The 18211-nt window shown below is 34.8% G+C and overlaps 1 protein-coding gene across 5 annotated transcripts in view; it reads left to right on the forward strand.

The window, feature by feature from the left end:
- Positions 1–18211, forward strand: part of OPA1 (OPA1 mitochondrial dynamin like GTPase) — a 48547-nt gene that overhangs the window by 4017 nt on the left and 26319 nt on the right. For 2 of the 5 annotated variants that reach the window (XM_083868196.1, XM_083868197.1), the window contains exons 4-20: positions 1025–1132; positions 2346–2399; positions 3257–3324; positions 6182–6280; positions 10484–10537; positions 11609–11713; positions 12635–12721; positions 13520–13633; positions 13948–14028; positions 14438–14512; positions 14833–14904; positions 15045–15144; positions 15660–15790; positions 16315–16387; positions 16479–16551; positions 17294–17409; positions 17993–18057. In XM_083868196.1, coding sequence (XP_083724322.1) covers positions 1025–1132; positions 2346–2399; positions 3257–3324; positions 6182–6280; positions 10484–10537; positions 11609–11713; positions 12635–12721; positions 13520–13633; positions 13948–14028; positions 14438–14512; positions 14833–14904; positions 15045–15144; positions 15660–15790; positions 16315–16387; positions 16479–16551; positions 17294–17409; positions 17993–18057 — 1475 coding nt within the window. The remainder of the gene's footprint in view (positions 1–1024; positions 1133–2345; positions 2400–3256; positions 3325–6181; positions 6281–10483; positions 10538–11608; positions 11714–12634; positions 12722–13519; positions 13634–13947; positions 14029–14437; positions 14513–14832; positions 14905–15044; positions 15145–15659; positions 15791–16314; positions 16388–16478; positions 16552–17293; positions 17410–17992; positions 18058–18211) is intronic. The other 3 variants (XM_083868199.1, XM_083868198.1, XM_083868200.1) reach the window with 3 other exon arrangements.

Genomic DNA, 18211 nt, shown 5'->3' on the forward strand with positions numbered 1-18211 from the left:
CTAATGCATCCTTTCATTTGAGAACATTCTTGGTCATTTCATGAAGCCATATAGTCCCATTAGTGAAAGGAGAGTTGCAGCATGATCAAGGGAATTCACACAGGTTTTGGTAGTATTATGCAGAGCGTTCTTTCTTTCTGTATGAATGACTTAAAAGTGAAGATATAAATAATCATTAAAAAATATGTGTGAGTAAAAGACCAGTTGAAAATGCAGAATAGTGAACCTGCCTATCTACAAAATTATTTTGAAGATGCAGAAGAAAAGAAAATGAAAAATAAAGACTTGCTTTCCTGAGCCTTCAGGTTGCAATTGCTTTTGTGTATTTTTAGATGAAAGACAGAAATCTGAAAATCAAGCACTGACTTATATTTTATATGCAGGGTAGAAATGTGGTGGTTTTTTTTTTTTTTAATTATATCTATGAATATTATACTGCATAGAATCATAGAATGGTTTGGATTGGGAGGGAATTTACAGGTATTTAGTTCCAACCTCCATGCCATGTGTGAGTATTGCATAGATAAATGCAGAGATTAAAAACTGATACAAGTTTTTCTTGTTCTTGCTGCAAGAACACTACATTTTTATAGTAGTTTAAAGCTAATGATTTTTACTTTTAGGGATCACAAAATTGGCTTGTTTATGAAATTGAAAACTAAGCTTTTCTTAAAAAGATTCAAGACATAAGCATAGTTACAGTTTCGCAATTTTAAAACATCTACAAAGTATGTGAAAGAATAATGTATGAAATGTGGTAAAATGTAGCAATGAGTTTTCAGCAATTATAAAGTACCTGAGGCAGCCAACTTATCAGGAAGTTCAAAGTCTAAAAAAGCAAGTGGATTTTCAGATGTGATAGTCTTTCCCAACAGTAGTGGGGGGAGGTGCATGTGGAAAGAAACTTCTTCATACTTTTTAAAATAAATTTTTAAAAGCCGTATCATGAAACAATTCTTAGTTTTTATAGCCTAAGCCATTTTTGTTTACAAAATGGTCACTGACTGCTGTACTGTTTTTCTAGAAAAACTTCTCAAATCCCTCCCTGATGCAGATGACCTTGCCAAACTTCTGCCTGACTTTGACAAGATTGGAGAGAGCCTTGCTTCACTGAAAGGATTTCTTTCTCCTGGTGAGAACAAATTTTCAGCTAAGTTTTAATTTCAAAAGCTGAACTTATTTCATGATGAGGGCATAGGTGTGTCCTTAGATGCCAAAACAAAGTGGATCCTGAAAACGTTTGTATTTGCACTTCTGAAATTGTTGTGGACCACAGGTGAGTGTAATATATTTATAAAAGAGAGAATTCTAGTAGCAGGTGCAGAGAAGTAAAATGTGAAATTGGATATAAAACTAGAATTCTTGTACAACTCTAAACAGCTTGAAAGCTTAAATCTTCAGTGAGTCAGAGAAGTTGAATGTGTCCAGCTAGAATTTGGTGAGAGTATCACTGAACAGTAGCAATATTACAGCTGTTACAGGAGAAGAGTTGGGTTATTAAGAGCAAAGGTTCTTAATGTTGCAAGCATGTGAAATAGGAGATTTATAACAAAGGTACTCTTCTGGGTTGAATGATGTCTTCCACCTGGTTGTGGACCCAGGAAAACTTGCTTTGAGATTTAGATTAGGTGGGGCAGTGTTTCAAAGGAGCAGGTAAGGTTTTCAATCCTTCAGAAAAGGCACAGGGGTGATTTGTCTATTCAGTGTATCCGGGCAGTAGCAGGCTTAATGGTTTTCAGGTTTTGGCAGACTTAAATGAGACGTTACTATCACTGGGCTTTTTAAAACTGAGAACAATTAGATTTGATCATCATATCTGACTTGTTGATGAGCACAGCTGAAAACTTCATTCATTCTTAAAATAAACTGCAAGATTATTTGTATTATACACCTTAGTAATTATCAAACTGCATAAATTTGTATTCATGAAAGATTCTATCTGTGAGAGATTATATTGTTGTTCCAAGTATATTTGAAAATATTTTCATGTCAGTGTGTTAGAAGTGTTTTCTCTTTTTTTGTTTTCTTAAAATACTGTCTATGGCAGAACTAATTTATTAATCTTACAAACACAGCAAGAATCTAAGTAGGGGCCAAGTTCAGCAGAGTGATAAGTAGATTACAATCTCCTATGTATTTTGGCTGTTTAAAATTTTAACAGTTTAAAATTGTGTTATTGACTGATAGTGAGATGTTGCCTATTACTTGTTGTTATACTCACACTGGCATAGTGGCCATTTATGATCACGTGGTCCTCCAAATGAAACAAAGATCCCTCATCTTTATTCTGCATTTTGTTTTGTGTTTATAATTTTTATTTCCCCTCTTCTGCTGATTTTTCACAGGTTACAATTTGGTTAGTGAAGTCATAGGAGCTTCTGATCTACTTCTGTTGTTAGGTGTGTAAAAGCCCTTTTTCCTGCCCTTAACCTGCCTTTTTGCAGCAAATTGTTAAACCACTACTATACTAAGGAGTGAATATCAGTATAAATACAACTATTTGCAGCAACTTAATATGGATTTACAAATACTTTCCAACTCTTTTAAAAATGCTTCATAGAATCACAGAATCTCAAAATAGGTTGAATTGGAAGGGGCCCATCAGGATCATCATGTCCAGCTCCTGGCCCTTTTCAGGGATATCCTAAAAATCCCACTGTGTGCCTGAGAGAGATGTCCAAAAGCTTTTTGAGCTCTGGCAGGCTTGGTGCTGTGACCACTTCCCTGGGGAGCCTGTTCTAGTGCCCAGCCACCCTCTGGGTGAAGAACCTTTCCTGACCTCAGTCCTCCCCTGTGAGAATGAATGGATTAATGATTGATATATCTCTGCCGTAGTCCTTAGCAGATGCTCTTTATTTCAGGCTTGTTCCAGAAGCTTCTTTTGAAAAGCTGTCATTACAATATAAAAGGTTTTTTTTTTTTCTCATTACAGTAACATCAGTGGATCTTGTATTATCCTTCTGTCTTTCTCAAAAATTAATTCTACAATATTTTGAGAACTTTTAATAGTCTAACTGAAGCTGCCTCCTCCCTTGTGATATAACTAATCTGAGTCATAAACTAGATATAAGAATTTCAGATGAGTTTTAAACTGATTTTCTTCTTCAGTTTCATATGATTTTTTTTTATAGGAACTTCAAAGATTGTTGAATTACTAACTCATAGGGGTTGAAGCTTTAATTTTCTATTAAGCATAGTTTGAGAGTTTTTAAGTGCCTTTTGCATCTTAGTGTTAGTTTCTGTAATTGTGTCCTAGGTTCTGCAGGAGAAACAGCATTCCGGGCTACTGACCAGGGATATGACAATGACAAACAGTTCAAGAAGGTAATTACTCACTTGCAAACCGGAAAATGTCTTTATAAAGTCATATTTATTGTTTGAAAGTACATCAGTAGCCCAGTGCAGAAGTTAATTTGAAACAGCTTGAAAATAATTTATTGTTGAAAATTAGTTCAGTATGAATTACTGTTTTTTGTATATAAAAGTAGTGCAGTGATAATAAATATTTTGGTGTAAGGAAATACAAGGCAGACATGAAAATGTTTAGTAATTGCATTACTAAGCAAATTGGCCTGTAATAAGAATCTGATTTTAGGTATTGTATGTGCATTTGCAGTTTTTCAGGGCATGGTCTCCATGGCACTTGAGTTTGTAACTTATTACTGAAGTTGGTTTAGGTGTTTATATTTATTTTTAAACATTTCTTCTTGCAACCTCATTTCTGTTGACATTAAGAGTTGCAATTCTTACTCAAGAATTTCTGCCTTAAAGAATTTCCATTTCTTAAAGTAATCTGGTTTTTACATTATCTAGATAAAACATACATTATATTTTTGTTACTATTCTCTGTAAAATAATGTTACTGTATTTTGATAACTTAAAGTTTTATCACTTCCTTTCTTGAAGAAGTTGAATTTTATTTTTTTTGTTTTCATGAATGTTACTGTTAAATTCCTAAATTGTCATGTTGCTCATTCTTTAAAGGCTTTTTATTTTTCCTGTGTTTAGTTTTAAAAACTGCCTTACAAAAATGTAAGCAAAACAATATATATCAGAGAATTCATAAATTATCATATAGTTATTTTTGAACTGAAACTTTCTGAACTATAACTGGGGCATTTCCATAAACAACTTTTCTGTATATGCAGGCATGTATACATTTATTCTACATTAATTCTGCATGGTAATGTATAGTGAAACATGTCCAAAGCTTGCATCTTACAACCATTTTTCCTCCTGTAGAACAGTGATGGATTTTTACATGAGAAATAACCTAGCTTTTTATTCCCCCTTTGTCTGTAAACTGTCTATATTTTTCTCCAGAGCAATTGCTTAGCACAGTTTTCACTGTGTAGAACATAAAGAATACCTTACTGTTGGTTTGTGAAGAAGTTGGCCATCTTAGTTTATTGTCTCTGTTAATTGAAATAACTGACACTTTAAATGAATGCCAGTAATATCATTAAAACTTGTTACGATCCTGTGCTTGTTTTGACTGCAGTGATACCTGCATTTTAACTTTGACTGTGGTATGGAAAATATCACCAGATTATATCAATATGATTAAGAAAATTTTGTCTGGTCTAATAATTATATCTGATAAGAAACTGTTAATTTGCTAATTAATATGATCAGGTTTTTTATTTGAATATTTTATTAAACTGTGTGGCTATAGTTGGAAAGGATTCTTTTCATACTTTGTTGTGGAATAAGAGTGACATGTACCAGTTGTTTTTAAAAGGAATTGCTCATTAAATAATTAGATTTGGTGACTTCAAATTTCTGTTACATTGCTTGTTTAAATGCTGAAAGGCCTTTATGGCAGATTTTGTTCAGTGTTTTTTCTTGTATTTTTGGACCCATAGCATAATGTTTAAAGGGAATGTGTTGGGTCATACTGAGAGTTTACTCGTCTGCAAAATAGCAAAATATTATTTTTGTTCTTATTATACTAAATGTAGCCATGAGGCTTCCTCTCCTTGCTGCTGTGTAGTAATGAAATACTTTGCCTGAGTTCCTGGCACAGTTCTGATGTATTTGCTGGTCTGGCATTAGAGGCATTTATTAAGTCTGAAAGTGGTTCAGTAAAGTGCAAATGAGAAGGTTTTTCTATGCTTCAAATTACAAATCACTGTTTAACAAATGTTTATATTTGGTCATTTGATTGTGTCTCTTGTTTTATCCATTCTCTTGTGTTGTTTATCCTTATGTGTACATGCCTGTGTGTGTATTTCATCCAACAAATGTATACCTTGATGATGGATGTCTTGAATTCTTACACCAAAGTTCTGTTTCAGAGCTTGTTTTGATTCCTGAAGTACATTTTTGAAACATTTCATTTCATGGAAAGCTTTCTTAGAAGATGTAATATATTTTTAAAGAGCTTTGTTTAAATAGTTCATTAATATTCTTCTCTGCATTCTCTGAAATAAACAATTCATAAATTTCTGGTAGATGCTTTCTCAACCAATTTTGAAAGATAGATCAGCATTATAGGATTGTTTGGTGTGGAGGGAGAAGAGTACAAAACTAAGCTTTGTGGAAATGTTAAATGAGTAAAAGAATAAGCATCAAGTTTTAGAGATTTTTGGAATGATCAGGAAGGGTTATGACAGCATGAATTTAAACTGCAGTAATGATCAGGAAGGGTTATGACAGCATGAATTTAAACTGCAGTGTGTTACAAAAGTGGAGAGGGAGCTTTCTCTTTTTCTTATGTTTGAGGAACTATTTTTCTTCTGCTAGTTTGACAAAGTAAAGTAGCAGGCAAAAATCACCTTTTTATAAACTGTCCATATTTTGCAAGGAATAAAAACAAAGCAAAAAAACCCTAAAGAACTTCTACTGAAAAAGCTGAAAGAACAGTTTGATAGTATTTTAAACCTTGGGATAGTTATAGATAGATTTTTTAAATTTTTTAGATGCTTAGTTAAAGTTGAATATGATTGTAAAATGTAGCTAAATGTTGGTTGCTTTGTTCTACCTGGATTTGCAAAATGTGTGGTTTTGCTGGCTCTCTCCACTCCAGCTAGCAAGAGATCTGGCTAATAAAACTTCACTTTTGTTTGAACTGACTCGTTCACACCTGATTTTCATCTGTCTTTGTCATGCCTTTTGGTTTAACTTTGTTTTCCTTACACCCCAAATTTTTCCTCTCCTTTTTATTATAAACTCATGGCAGGGCCTGCTTGGGGAGCTCATTCTGTTACAACAGCAAATCCAGCAGCACGAAGAGGAAGCACGCAGAGCCGCTGGCTTCTCTTCCCAGCAGAAGCGAAAGGTGATGGCTTAGGGGACCATATGTTCTGCATTCACTCTAATCAAATACTTCACCTCTCTGCATTTGAGCTAGACAAATCTAACTAATTAAATCATGGACGCAGATAATTGGCCAACTTCGCTACAGATGTGTAGTCCTGTTTCGGTTTAACCAAGTTGTATTTAAAGCATGATGTTAAAAGCAAAACAGGTACTTTGTGTCACTTCGTAATTGTATTATCTCTGCCTCTATAAAAACTGTTATTTAAAGTTCATACACTAAAAATGCATTTAAAGAAAGTACGTGAATTAATGTCAGTACTGTTGCTTGTTTATGGTACCTCTGTCTTGTAGGAGTGTAGCTATTTACAGGGAATATATCTCTGGGAACTTTTCTCCCCTGTTTTATACTGTTGCCAATCTGAAAATGACAGCTCTTTAGTAATAATTTTGCACAGACAATTGAATACTGCTGGTAATAACAGAATCTACTGTATATTCATCAGTGGTAGTCCCTTGTCTGTTTTTCATCTTAAAGCAGAATTTTTACTGATTTGTTGTGCTTGTAAAAGATCTGCACTTCTCTGTACTTATTTAATTTAAGCTCTGATCATTTTATTAATTATTATGTGGCTGATTGGAAATTCCTCTCTAAACTGGGGTATTTTAGTTGTCTGATCTGTTGCAATCTGTAATTCTTGACCATATTGTTTTGTTGGCTGCTTTTGTGCTTCCTTAAAAGCTTTCTGATTAGTAGTGCTTTCCAACAGCTTTGGAATTGAGCCCTGAATACAGAACTTGATCTTCTGTACATCTGAAGATAAGTCCCACAGAAAGAGGAATGCACTAAATATGAATTAAGCTTTTAGACATATTTGCATAGCTGTAATTGTCATGCTTTTTAGTCTATCAAGTATAGTAGTACTTCAATGTTTTGCTTTCTTGCCATGTTATTTTATATGGTTCAGAGTTACAAGCTCCCATGTCAGATTGCGTACAGTTTATTGAGAGAGCTGGAGTACGGAATAGTATATTGAGGTAATAATAAAATTTATGAATTTGTAAAAATTGCTGGAAAAGCAACACAATATTTGAGATATAAAAATATATCAGTATAATAAACACAATCAGAAGAAAAGCGACCTTGATACTACATTTGTTTCTGATTGAGATTCTACTTTGTTAGTACTTTGTTGCAACTAATTCCACAATTCCCAAGCTGTGAAGAAACTGCAAGGCCTGTCTTTGTAAATGTTATCCTGCCCTCCATGGCAGATACTCTGTATTTTCAGAGGATTCAGAGGATTGAAGGTCTACCTTCCTTTGCCTACAGAAAGTTTTCACTTAGCATTCAATGTGCTATTTTGCATACATGCCTTATGGCAAGGAATGAGTCTTTCTTTGTCACACTAACCTTTATGTTTGAATCAATTTGAAAGAGATGGTAAACTGTTTTCTTTAATACCTTGATACGAGGATATGGATCAAAGAATCCAATCACTGATCCACATTCTCTTTTGGAAGAACAAATTGTGGCTGTCATTGAAATAACTCATTGCAGGCCCTTCTGACAGGGCATAAACTAATATTTCATATTTTTTAACTGAGCTGGTTTGCATGTCTGTAAGAAAACATGATAATTTTATTTCTGTTCTTGAAAGTTTTGTTGCCCAATTTACTTGCATATTTTTCCATTTTAATTTATTTACTCAGTGTTAAATCTACTGCAGTTGTAAATTGAGTAACAGTAAAAACCATCTCACAATCAGGAGAAGATATTAAAAGTAAAAATTTAATCCTCTCCTGTTGTTTTTTTTTTTTGGGGGGGGGGTAGCAGCCTGTTGATAAATATTTTGCAGTAAAATTGTTTAGTCTGCTACAGCTGCACTGTGCATGGCTACTTGAATGCCTTTTGTCTGGGCCTTAATATTTTAATTTAAATTATTGGAAGTCATTGTAGTTCTGCACATAATCGATTTAAAATTATTTGTGGTCTAGTTAGAGAATATACAAGACCAAAAGCTGTGGTTTCAAAGCTACTGGATTTTCAGATGCACATAATTATTTTATGCAATGTGTGACAAAGGCTGTTGAAAAGCAACTGCTGTGCAAAAAGTGCAGCTCTATAAGAAGCTTTTGGGCATCTTAGTGAATAGATAGCTGTGTGCAAGTGTCCTTGATTAAAAATAAGTCTCCAGCATTCTTTTCTCATAATTCTTTATGGTGGCAATGGGGAAAGAGGGAGAAATCTTGAGTTACAAATCATATGGAACTGGATTCAACAAATATTCATGTGCCTATATAGACATACTCTAATAGTTGATTTTTGGGGAGTGGGGGATAGAAATCAGAGATCAGTCTTACGTGATTGTTAGTACTTCAAATTGATATATTAGCTTTAGCTTTTATTGGCACTTAGATTTTTCTAGCAATATTATGGATCACATATTCAAAATATTGTATGTACTAACATTGAAATCACACATGTACCAAGCACTGAGGCAAAGACATTATTCTAGAGCTGTTTGTTGGTTTTGACATAACTTACCTAACATCCTTGTTAGAATTAATCATCTAGTGCTAGATGACTCTTTGCTTCAGCTCTTGCAACTTGAGACTGTGCAGTATTTTGGCTTTCCGTGCTGAACACAAGCATCAGCCTACACAGACAGTGCCTGTGGTTGGAGGTGTCTGTAGGGAAGCACTTCAGAGGTGCATCCATGGCACCACAAGTTCTTTGGGAACAGCAGGGACCAGGAAAATGTTATCTCCTTTGAAAGTCTGCAGCACATGGAAACACTTGTTTTCCTTCTTTCCTAAATTTTCTTGCTTATTTTGGCTCTGCACATCATTCTCTTTGCCTTTCAGTTTTTATTTTCCCCTTATATCTCTGAGGTGTTGAAGGTGTGTGTATATGTAAATGTTTATTTACATATAGCACCTTGTGGCTGCATGCATCAAGTCCTCTGTTCAACTAACCCTGTTTCTGATCTACTTTTGCTATCACTGAACTAATTAACAGCAATGAAAAATTAATTTACAAGATTTTGTCTTTGCTCTTTATGAAAGAAAATAACTGGAATAAGATGAACGTGTCAGCTTGGATTTCTTTCTATAAAGTGCAGACACAATTCTTCAGGCTTAACAGCTAAATGATACTGATCACTATGAATAATTGTGGATTTTTCTTGTTTAGTCTGTAACAACTGTTGTAAGGTTTTAGCAGTGGAATTAATTTATGTCTAAATAACAACTGTCCTCTGCATATTAAATAATATGCTCTTTCTCTGAAGCCAGCTTGAGTTGTAAATATCACATGGGTCTTATCATGTGAACTTTATTTAAATATTGACACACTCAATAATTGTTTAGATTATCATTTTTCCTAAGTTGAATATTTCATCAGTCAACCATTAGATTTCATTGTTTGTAAATATTTACATCATAAGAACTTGTATTCTGCCATTTATGCTTTTTGTCTTTGTGTTACTAAAAGAGGATTGTTTAAACGACTGTTTACTGCATCTTGATCAACACATTTTAGGAACATTTGGCTTAGAATGTTTCTTAGGGCTTGATGTTATTACATTAATGCCTTGAACCTCAAGATCTCTTGTACTATAATATCCTAATTTTTGCAATTTTAATGTAATTTAAAAAATTTTGAAATAACCCTTCAAGACTGTCCTGCCTATCTAAAATGGATGAAGTTGTGCAGCAAATTTAGAATTCTGACAAACAAATACAAAATAAGAATGTTTATTAATATTCATAAATAATGAATACTCACCTGAAACTATTATTTGTAGCAAGCAGGTGTTCAGTGATTTTATCACATTATGATGGTACTAATTCAGAAAATGAATATACAAGATCTTGAGAATTTGACCACTAAAACCACATTGAGTTCAGTGACCAGAAATCTCAACACCATATGAAGCTGCTTTTCCTTAAGCCCACCTTCCCAGTATTAAGTCTTGAAGAGTTAATTTTTTTACATTTGCATGTACTGAAATTCAGACAACTCTCTGTTGTGAACCTCCTGTGTGCAGATGGGGCTTTCCATCAGCTTTAAATTTCAAATGCCAAATGAAGAATTTTACTTGCTGTAAAATGCATGTCAAGTTACTTTTCTTACATGGAATGAAGCTTTCAGTTCTTGATTTGGTTACTTGTAGTGCTTAAACTAAAGAAGTGATGGTAGCCATGGTTATTTTTTCTTTAGGTTTCTGACAAAGAGAAGATCGATCAACTTCAAGAAGAACTTCTACGCACTCAGGTGACTTTTCTGAATTATTGATGCCTTAAGTAGTGATTTGTGTGCAGTAAACTCAGATTTACTAGGTAAAAGCACACCTGAAGTATATTTGGTAAAAATGCAGTGTTTTTTTCAATCTCTGAATGTATCGATACAGAGTTCCCTGTGTTGGCACAGACTAAAGGTCAGTCTAGTCTGCTCTTCTCTGACAGTGGCTTACAGAAGCAAGACCTCATTCCAACCAAGTTTTAATCTCTCCTTCACTAGCAAGGCAGAACTAGTTATTTGTAAGCTTGATTTTTTTTCAGGGATGGTAGATATTAGTCCTCTTTGTCAGTATTCTGGTCTTCTTGTTAGTGTAAAGATCGTTTATCTGCAGGCTTCTAAATTGATTGGCTCTTTGGCTCAGCTACATTGTTTTATAGGGGCTTTCCTAACCTCATTATATATTTGCTAGTTTTGAATGCATTTATTACTTACTTTTTTTTAACAACATATTGAAATTTGATTTGTTTTTAATGTACACTCAGGCCAAATACATTTCCACATTGTAGAAAAACATCTTCAGAGTAGATATCAAAACTATATACATCTCTCATCTTCAGAGTACTATTGCAATCTCCTGAACAGGGCTAAGCTGGTACAGTTGTGTCTCGATCTGAGGTTTTATGCTGAAGAAAAGGTCTAAACGAGACTTACATATTTACATCAAAAATAAACCACCGCAACATTCAAGCTCCATTTTGGTTGAATGGCCAGTTCCCACTGACACTGATTTCTGTCTGGTTCCATATGTGCAGCTTCTTTGAAAATGATGCATAAGATGCTTAAAGATTGGTCTTTGTATCCTGAGGTTTGAACAGTGTGGTCTTATAAAAACTTCTGAAGCAAAGGAGCTGCATTGCAAAAATAAAGTAATTCTAACACTCTTCTCTTGGTGACCTTGTATTCTTAATAACTAGTGATCACAAAGGTTTCTATATATTTGAAAGACCTGCCTGAAGGATTATAAATTTTGCATAGGTGAAACTTTGCTCATGTGAATCTACCGTGTCCATACTTACACAAATATATTTGTACTACTTTTTATAGCTCAAATACCAAAGAATGCTTGAGCGATTAGAAAAGGAGAACAAAGAATTAAGAAAATTGGTACTGCAAAGAGATGACAAGGGAATTCATCAGAGGAAGTTAAAGGTATGTGTTACAAAATGACATTGAAATATAAGTATGCCATATTTTCCATTATGGTATTCTAAATTGCATTTCTTAATTTATATATAAACTTCTAACATTAGTTTTAAGATACCTCTGTTAATTTTTTGAGTCATCAAGACTTTTATACATCCTTTATTTTTTTAACTATATAACTTCTGCAAGTGGCTTCAATTGAAAAAACAAAGGGATTACCATGTCTGATGAAATAACTTGCCTAAGTGATTGAGAAATGTGGCTTGGTTTTTTCATGTAGCTTCAGTGTATTATTGCTTCCAGCTCTTCTTGCACACACAGTCTGATACCTTTCTTCTTTGTCATGGATCTCATTGAGTTTGGTAGGAGTAAATTGTGGGGTCAGGGAACAGCATTTAATGACTGTATAAATCCAGTGAGACTGGCTTTTGTTTTTATCTGCCAACATCCTGAGCATTCTAAAAATGGATGTTTTCTGTTTCTTTGTGTCGTTTGTTAACCAATATGGATCTTGCTCTTTCCTCTGGGAACTGAAAGATGAATCTTACTTGTGCAGAATAAGATTGATAACTCTAGATCCATGTGCATGTTTATTGTTCATCAAATTAAGTAAATTTAGATGCTTAATGCAAAAAACTCAATTTAGCTTAACTTTAAAGCTGCAAAGTTTGCACTCAGTTGTTCTCTTGTGCTGTACATAGGAACTGTCATTTTCCTCCTTCATCCACAGGAGTCAAGGAGTGACTTTACTTGGTATTGTATTTTATAGAGCAAAGATCTGTGCTGCAGTATAGACATCTGTAGTTTCAAACCATCAGGACAAAGTAAAACCATTTTTACACAAGTTTACAGAAGAAGTAGTCTGAAACTTTGTTCTCTTATTTTGGCTGTGTTTTCTTTCTGTACTTTTTTTTTTTCTTTTTGTAGAAGTCCTTGATTGATATGTATTCTGAAGTACTTGACATCCTGTCTGATTATGATGCCAGTTACAACACTCAAGATCACCTACCTCGAGTAAGTAGATAACAAATTCAATGATTTTTACTGAAACACCAGTTGTACAATTAAATAGAGCATTTCATTATATTCCAGAATAATCCAGAGTTAGTGCTAGGCTATTTTCTTGTAACTCCACCTTTTTGCTTAAGGCATGTCTTTCATTTTAAAAGTAATAAGATAATTTTGAAAATAACCAGTTAAACCAGGCTACGCCTGTCTTGGCTCTTAGTTAAACCCTGTCTAGATTTAATTACTGCTGCTGTGGTCAGTTTTTCATATTGAATGATTTCAGTCCATGCACCCCATCCTCCTCCTCTTTGTAAAGCAGTGCTGCTGTTGTGGAGGGATTTGGGAAGAGGTTAGCCTGACTTCTGCTCTAGGAGACAGCCAGGAATGCTTCCTGCTTTCACAACCACCTGTAGCATGTAGGAAGCTGCTAAGATGGAGAAACTGAGGATTCAGCTCTTTCCCGGCAGGAGCAGCATCTACCAGATGACTAGTGTTTTGCCTGCTGAAAGGATTTTGTACAGGAAGAGAAGAGCTGCCTGCCATGAGAGCCACAAGCCCTCCCTCTCTTCATTAGATGCTCTGGCAGGGTGCTTTGTGGACTGTGCTGTCTAAATCACAAATCAATTTTTTGCTTGACTACAAGTTAGTATTTTTTCAAAGATTCCATTTTTAAGCCAGTACATTTATTATCAAGCAGAATACATCTGGTGTTGTCATACAGATGTGTGTCTTCCTAGTCAGATTTTGTCTAAACTTCAAAAATGTCCTTCCAAAAGCCAATGGCTGTTTAAACTTTCCCTTAAGGTGGTGGTGGTTGGAGACCAAAGTGCAGGAAAAACCAGCGTGTTAGAAATGATCGCCCAGGCCCGCATATTCCCTCGAGGCTCTGGGGAGATGATGACACGTTCCCCTGTCAAGGTAAGAAACATCATCATCATCTGTGAATCAGCATTTGCTGTATTGTTCTCCCTCTGATCATGACACTGATTGAAGCATACATGTACATAAGTTTATAAAATGGCCTCTAAGAAAGGGAGTTGTTTCAGCCAATGACAAAAGCTTTGCATGATCCTTGTGTACTGTCTGAGTAGTAGCAGTACTATTTAGTAATTCTGTGCTAAATAAGCATTACATATAATTTCTACAGAGGGAAGTGTACATATGCCGTGTACTACTTATGTTTCTTTGTGTTGGTTTTGCTGTACTTTCTCATTAAAGCTTTTAACATTTAGGTAACCCTTAGTGAAGGTCCCCACCATGTGGCTTTATTCAAAGACAGCTCTCGGGAGTTTGATCTGACCAAAGAGGAGGATGTAAGTATAATAAAGTGACTGGAAGTTAATGAGACTTGTACTGAGTCTCTGAATAATTTTGTGTCTCAGTGATCTCTAAGCCCCTTTTTAATTAGAGTGAAAGATGTTTAGTGGGGCAAGGCATTGTATTAGTTATTAAATTATCTCTTTGGCTGGCACTGAAGTGGATAAGTGGCTGGCACTGAGTGCTCCTTGTGCCAAGACAGTTTTTGAAGCATAAAGGAATTAGCAGGTAATCTGTCATTTAGTGCCCTCCTCATTTACCAAACTTACTAAACATTCATTTGAAATAATACTTACAAACTGAGGTCTTCAGCCCTAACTAAAAATGTTTTTCTATGTAGGTCATTTGTCTTCTATCACAGTTATAAAGAGTTTTTTGTTTGATATTTTGCTTTTCTTGTAACAGCTTGCCGCTTTGAGAAATGAAATAGAAATCAGAATGAGAAATAGTGTGAAAGAAGGATGCACTGTTAGTACTGAGGTAAGACTTGTCAAATACTTAATGGCAAGTATCTGTACATGTGTATGTTTTGTAAGTATTCTTCAACTGGGAGACTGGTGAATTCAGTTTGCATATACTTAATATTTTGCAGTATACAAAGTGTATTTGGACTGTTAAAATCAATTTTATACAATTACCGGCATTAAAAGTTGTACTTCCTATTTAAAATGACAGGTTGTTGCTGATTAAAACATGTGTGTAAATATGTGTTCATATAGTTTTATATATGTGTGTTTGTCTCTGTAACTACATTCAAAGTAGGTGGTGTATAAACCTCTAATTTCAATTTTATTTCACAGACCATCTCCTTAAGTGTGAAAGGTCCTGGTTTGCAGAGAATGGTATTGGTTGATTTACCTGGAGTCATTAGTGTAAGTATGGAGTAATTTAAGGAATGAAGACATGTAAATGAGGCAGTGTTACTGGTGAGAACATTAGTAGTTGGGGATTTTTTAACATGTTTTTTTTTTTATTTGTTTTTTAAATATTTATTTCCATATGAATATTAAAGACTGTGACGTCGGGTATGGCTCCAGATACAAAGGAAACAATCTTTAGCATCAGCAGGGCCTACATGCAGAATCCTAATGCCATCATCCTCTGTATTCAAGGTACTAAGAGTCCAAACAATTATCAATTTATGTTTGTAATCATGGTTCTTCTGTTACTCTGAAGTATGTTCTGATGGTATTTTCCCTTTTGTGATAGTTTGTGTAGTGTACAAAACAGCATGTTGTGCAATGTCTGTTTATAAATTCAGGCAATCTGTGCAAAATTTGTGGTAAAAAGCAACTTTTTGCTAAGATTTTTTTAGTATTAAAGAAAAATGGTGGTGATAGTAAAATTCAAGTTTTCCACAAAAGTATTTTGGGAGGTAGCATGCAATAATATTGAATATAATATAATATTGAATATTTTGAGTAAGCTGATACTTGTTCAAAACTTACAGAGCTCCAACAAACTGATTTGTTTTGATTCTGGGAGCAAAGCAATTTTTCCACTATGTGTATCCAAAAATGGAACATAAGTCTAATTTTACTAGGTTAAATTTGTAACATGAAATTTACTTGATGGCTACTGGTGTTAGATTACATAGTCCCTAAAATAAATTTTGTATTTATTTTAGATGGGTCAGTGGATGCAGAACGCAGTATTGTCACAGACTTAGTCAGCCAAATGGATCCCCAAGGAAAAAGGACAATATTTGTGTTGACTAAGGTTGATCTAGCAGAGAAAAATGTGGCTAGTCCGAACAGGGTGAGTTGAAACTCTTTCTCACATTGTGCTGGCTGAAGTCACACATGGTAAAATACTTGAGATGCTGTCAGAGATATTGGACCTCACCTACCTGTTCTAGGTGGTTTTCACTGCTTATTTCTGCATTCAGTATGATGATTTTCGGTGGCTTTTGTTTTAATCTCTCTCAGGCCTTGTTTTTAGTGATCAGCTATGTGACTTCAGTCTCAGCTTGCTGTAATACTCATTCCTTTCATGCACATGGCCTGAGCAAGTTCCATTTCCCAAAAAGGCTTAAGGATATTCTGGGACAGGCATTTTTGTTGTGTTTTGTGTTCTGCTGTGTTATGCCTTATTAGATTTATGGCTTTATTTTTTTTGTTTGTTTTGTTTTCAATCTCTGTAGAACTCATAGTCCCATGACAAACTGCTTCGTCCTGTAGTCTATACATAGATATGACTAGATCTGGCCTTAAAACTGTGCTGCAGGAAAGAATGTCTCTGTGCAATGTTAATTACTTTTTTTTATTCCTTTATTTTCGTAGATCCAGCAAATTATTGAAGGCAAACTCTTCCCAATGAAAGCTTTGGGTTATTTTGCTGTTGTTACTGGAAAAGGTAAAGAGAGCTCTAGCTCTGCTTATTTTGTCCTTGGTAGCCCAGAAAGCTGTCTAAATGGAACTGTTGCAGCACTCTTTTCTTTCTGCAGGAAACAGCAGTGAAAGCATTGAATCTATTAAAGAATATGAAGAGGAATTTTTTCAAAATTCAAAGCTGTTAAAGTATGTTGCTGTTTTACTATTTCTGTCAGAATGAGCCTGTGTTGGTAAATGCTAGCATCAGTTTTTCTTGTTGCACTTAAAAGGTTTGCAATGTGGAAATGCTAATTGAGATTTAATATGTTGAGGTGACCAATTTATCCTGGTTTCCTAATGCTTGCTATAAGTCAGTGGAGACAGACAGGCATCTTCAGGAAGCAGTTGATTCCACTGCAGTTCTGGGCCACTCTTCCAAGGTTTGTGTGTCTCTCTATTGGCTCTACAAGAACTAAGTTTCAGCCTATGTATAAGCACTTAGAGCTGAGAGGAGTGAATCCAGCCCAAAAGTAAATTTTAGTGCCTCTAAACGTCTAAATTGTCTTGGTGTGACCATGTTATATTCAAATGGTTAGTTAGTGTGTTTTGAGGGAAGCTTACTGAGTGGAGTTTTGATTTCAGAGGCTGGTATTTGTCAGGAAAGTACAGTACATGATCTTTCGGACTGTAGTACCTGCACTGCAACCTCTATAATCAAAACCCCTCCACCCTAAATAAGGTTTTTTTCTGTGTTTTGTGGCTTTTTTCCTCTTGTTTTGTTGATGATCCATGCTGAGTAGTTTAGAGGAAGAGACTGGGATTTGGGTTAGGTACACAGTTAGATGTTATTTTCTGCTCTGAGGAGCAAAGCTTTATTCTAGAGAGGAGAAAATTGAGGCCTAAAAGAATGGGTATGCAGAGAACTTCCTCTAGCTGTCTGTCTTTACAGGACAAGTATGCTGAAAGCACATCAGGTAACAACCAAGAACTTAAGTCTTGCTGTGTCAGACTGCTTTTGGAAAATGGTGAGAGAATCTGTGGAGCAGCAAGCAGATGCTTTTAAAGGTAAACACGTTTTCAAAAAGCAAGGGAAATAGCAAATTGCTGTTAAACAGTTATTTCTTCTGTGTGCATATAATACTGTTCTGCCAGCATGCTTGGGCAATTGTTTCATACATTTTATACGATCAGCATTTCCCATTAATTGATAATTGCCTCAGGTAAGTTTTAGAAAAAACTAAAAAAGTAATTTGTTTTGCAAAGTACCACTTGCTCTAAAACCAAAGGAGTAAATAAGTATGAAGAACAAAAGGGAAAAACACAGTTCTTTCACTGGATTAAGATATTTAAAATGGCTTCTTATATGAAGGTACCATCTGGTTAGCCAGGACAGGGCTGACATGTGCAGAGCTGGAAGTGGAATGATTCCACTACCCTTTTTTTATTGCATGAATTCTGCAATTTGTAGACAGAGTATCTTGTCATAAACAGAAAAAAATCTGCTCATTTGCAGACACACTTAAAATTCTTGTGGAGTTTTTTATAAACAAGATTTATGGCAGTTTTAAGACCTGCTGAACTTTCAAGGTAGTCATGATGTGCATATGGACAATTAAAGAAACCAAGGCCCTGTTTCTGATTTTTGCAGCCACACGTTTCAATCTTGAGACAGAATGGAAGAACAACTACCCCCGGTTGCGAGAACTTGACAGGGTAAATTACACTACTGCTTTCATTGATGTGCTACAAAGGGTTGAAGATTATGAATAATTAAAATTTATGCCTTTTAATTTCATTTGTAAAGATTTCTTAAAGTTAACATGAAGTACTGACATTTCAAAATGATGGAGCAGTGTAAATTATTGTA

This window comes from Zosterops lateralis (genome assembly GCF_965231275.1).
Source record: "Zosterops lateralis genome assembly, chromosome: 10".
Classification (NCBI taxonomy): Eukaryota; Metazoa; Chordata; class Aves; order Passeriformes; family Zosteropidae; genus Zosterops; species Zosterops lateralis.